The sequence below is a fragment of the Haplochromis burtoni genome, unplaced genomic scaffold, assembly GCF_018398535.1.
Source record: "Haplochromis burtoni strain Fernald_Lab_line unplaced genomic scaffold, NCSU_Asbu1 Contig_971, whole genome shotgun sequence".
In the NCBI taxonomy this organism is placed as follows: Eukaryota; Metazoa; Chordata; class Actinopteri; order Cichliformes; family Cichlidae; genus Haplochromis; species Haplochromis burtoni.
Genome location: NW_024583332.1, coordinates 1,525 through 4,927, shown reverse-complemented (window position 1 = coordinate 4,927; position 3,403 = coordinate 1,525). Strand labels below are relative to the sequence as shown.

Genomic DNA, 3,403 nt, shown 5'->3' with positions numbered 1-3,403 from the left:
CAATGTCCACTTCTTTAGTGAACCTGTACTTGGCCTCTCTGTAGCAGCACTGAAGTACCAGGGCATCCATACGCGGCGCCATCTTGGTTGAAATAAAAACTTTTGCAGAAACAAGTTTCTGTGATATATTAATATAATATGATCATTTAGCCTAATATACAGAGAGATTAGGAGAGAGCAAAAAAAGGAAAGAAAGTCAGAAAAGAATGAGCCAGCACAGGAGAGCTAGTAGACTATGATAAAAATAACATTTTATGAAAATTCTGACATTGTGATACAAAATCACATCTCTCAATAGAGGCTTATCAAAGTACATACCCATTTTATGTATACACTCTGCAGTCAGAGATAATAGTACAGTGATTCTGACAGCTTTTTCTTCTTCTCTTTAGGGCTCAGCATGGAGGATCTAACTAATGCCGTTAAAAGTGCACTGAAGAAAAATGATGCTGCTGCAGCTGTGAAATTGATTAAAGAGTTTTTAAAAGACCAAAATAATATTCCACTAAAGATCGCCATCACAGGAAAATCTGGTGCTGGTAAATCCACCTTTGTTAATGCCTTCAGAGAGATGTCCGATGATGACGAGGGAGCTGCTCTTACTGGTGTTACACAAACAACCTTACAGCGTAGAGAGTACCCCCATCCAAACTATCCCAATGTTATGTTAGGGGATCTTCCTGGGATCGGCACCATGAAGTTTCCAGCTGATGAGTACCTGGAGCTTGTTGGATTTGAGAAGTTTGACCTCTTCATCATCATCTCAGACACTTGCTTCAGAGAAAATGAGGTGAAACTCGCAAAGGAGATTCAGAAGATAAAGAAAAAGTTCTACTTTGTTCGCTCAAAGATTGACAACGATATACAAGCTGAGAGAAGAAAGAGAGACTTCAATGAAGGGAGGACTCTTAAAAAGATCAGAGAAAAATGTGTTCAAGGTGAGTTCCTCTTTTATTAAGATAAAATATACTTTTTACCAGATGTTTTTAATTATTTATTTATATTATGAAAAGTGTGGTTGTTTTAGATTAAATATCATTTATCACACAGATCTTCGAGAACGAGGCATCCCATTTCCACAGGTCTTCCTTGTGTCCAGCTTTGAGCGCAGTCTTTACGACTTCCCTTTCTTACGTGAGATATTCGAGAGAGATCTTCATGCACACAAGAGAGATGCTCTGCTGTTTGCCATGTCTGATATCAACCAGAAGATCATCAACGAGAAGAAAGAAACTTTTCAGTCTAAAATAACATTCTATGCTACTCTGTCTGGAGCTGTAGCAGGAGTTCCACTCCCTGGGCTTTCTGCTGCTGTTGATATAGGCTTGATCATTAAGGTTGTCAAAGAATATGTAGCTGGGTTTGGTCTTGATAAGCCATCTCTGGAGAAACTTGCTTCCAGCTCAGGTGTTCCATACACTGATCTGTTTGCTGTTATCAAGTCACCACTGGCTAAAAGAGAAATAAATAAAGAGCTCATCCTGAAGATTTTGACCCAGCTAGCATGCACAGCTGCATTACTAGCAGCAGAGGAAGGATTCAGATGGATTCCAGTAATTGGAATTTTAGCATCAATCGGTCTCTCTTTTACATTTACCAACAAAGCTCTGAATCATTTCCTCAACACTCTTGCTGAGGATGCTGAGACAGTCTTTAAAAGGGCTCTGAATTTGGATTAGTAACTAAATTACAAAGTGATTTAGTATCAAATTTGAAGTGGCAATGTACAAAATAATAATAATCTTCCAAGTCAACTGAACAAATCTTTCTATATAAATAAATCAGTAATGCAAACCATAATCTAGATGTTTGAGGAATAGCTGTCAATGGCAGGTCTCATTTCATTTGATCACAGCAGCTCACTTCTCGCAGCAACACTCAAACGTTCCTCTTTGTATCAATACAGGACCAAATGGGATCTATTCAGATATAAACTGTGTACAATGTGTTTACTACTTATTTGTGTAATTATTAATATTAGCACTACATTGAGATGGGACTGATTGTTTTACAATATTTTAATTTAATAGGTTCCACTATTATAAATTATAAGAGTACTTGATGTATCTACACATATGAACTGTAATATTTACCATTACTGTCTGTTATTAATAAAATGTTTTTTGTACATTTAAATAATATACATTAGTGTGAGAAATAGGTGCAGTGATTTCTGCAATGTACAAAAATACATGGAAACACAGTATATGAGGTAAAAACAGAGTTTGTACATTTTTCACAAGCTTGAAAGTTAATATTTGCTATGAGCACCTTTATTCTCCAGCACAGTCTGAACTCTGTAAGGGAAGCTTTCTGTAATTTCTTTAAGCAGTCTTCAGTAATAAATCTGGCTTGTTGAAGGACATTCAACGCTCTTCTTTGGATCTTTCTGATTTTCTCTCACACTGTCAGGCTCTGTGGAGGTCGAACCTGTTACGGGTGGCGGTCACCAAAAGGAAAAAAGGAGTCAAGCACAGACACCACTTGGAGGCACAGGGAGTAAATGCAACAATGTACCAAATTTACAGCAAGTGCTATTAAACAAGATGACGATAAATAAAGACAATGCAAAGCGTGATTCCGCTAACACAGAGTAATGATCTAAACCAAAAACAAAGTGTTGAGCATAAAGCATAATTTGGCACAGACTAGAAAACCTAATAATCAGTACAAACTACCCAACTAGTTTTACTCACAAAGAACAGAATATTATCGTAACTGAGCTCATCATAGTTTCATATTGCAAACACTACATAGCGATCTTATCCTTTAACGCTACACAACTCTGCACAAACGTCCTTATGATATAAAGAAGCGACTTGCTCAGCATACTAACACAGAACTAAGTTATATTTCATTCAACCATACAACAACAATAATGTGCAGTAAATCATTTAGAGGCAGTGAGGGAACCCATTAGGGAGCCTTGGGGCTGTCGTGGTCACAGGTAGGGAACCCGACACTAGGTACTATCTAGAGCAGAAACCCTGGGAACGGGGAGAAAGGAGGTGGGGAGGGAGCATGAAATTGTAGAGTCACTGAAATGAGGAAAACAGTGTTAAACGTCAGTTGACGGACACCAGTCCAAAAGTTGTGCTGCGTTTGCAAAAAAACATCTTGCTTCTGCAAGCAGAGGCAAAGCATAGAGGATGCTCAGGATGAGCTGTAATGGACAGCCAGCGAGCAATCCGTGAGCCGCAGTTTGTTGGGCAGAGGGGCAGGCAGGTGAGTGTCACCAAAAGAGCATTGAGTAATGCAGCGACAATCCACTGTTCGAGAACGGCGACGTAGCTCCTTGTCATCCAATGACAATACTGTGAGCAAAAGATACAGCATTAATACAACCATAACCAACACAATCTGATCAGTCTGTGACGGCCTTCACTAACGAGAATTCGCTGAC

General features: G+C 38.8%; 1 protein-coding gene across 1 annotated transcript in view; it reads left to right on the top strand.

Annotated features, from left to right (window-relative positions):
- Nucleotides 1-2,355, top strand: part of LOC102309934 (interferon-inducible GTPase 5) — a 47,045-nt gene extending 44,690 nt beyond the window's left edge. Inside the window, exons 2-3 of the mRNA XM_014330725.2 lie at nucleotides 393-938; nucleotides 1,051-2,355. Coding sequence (XP_014186211.2) covers nucleotides 401-938; nucleotides 1,051-1,679 — 1,167 coding nt within the window. The 5' untranslated portion in view covers nucleotides 393-400 and the 3' untranslated portion in view covers nucleotides 1,680-2,355. The remainder of the gene's footprint in view (nucleotides 1-392; nucleotides 939-1,050) is intronic.
- The last annotated feature ends 1,048 nt before the right edge of the window (nucleotides 2,356-3,403 follow it).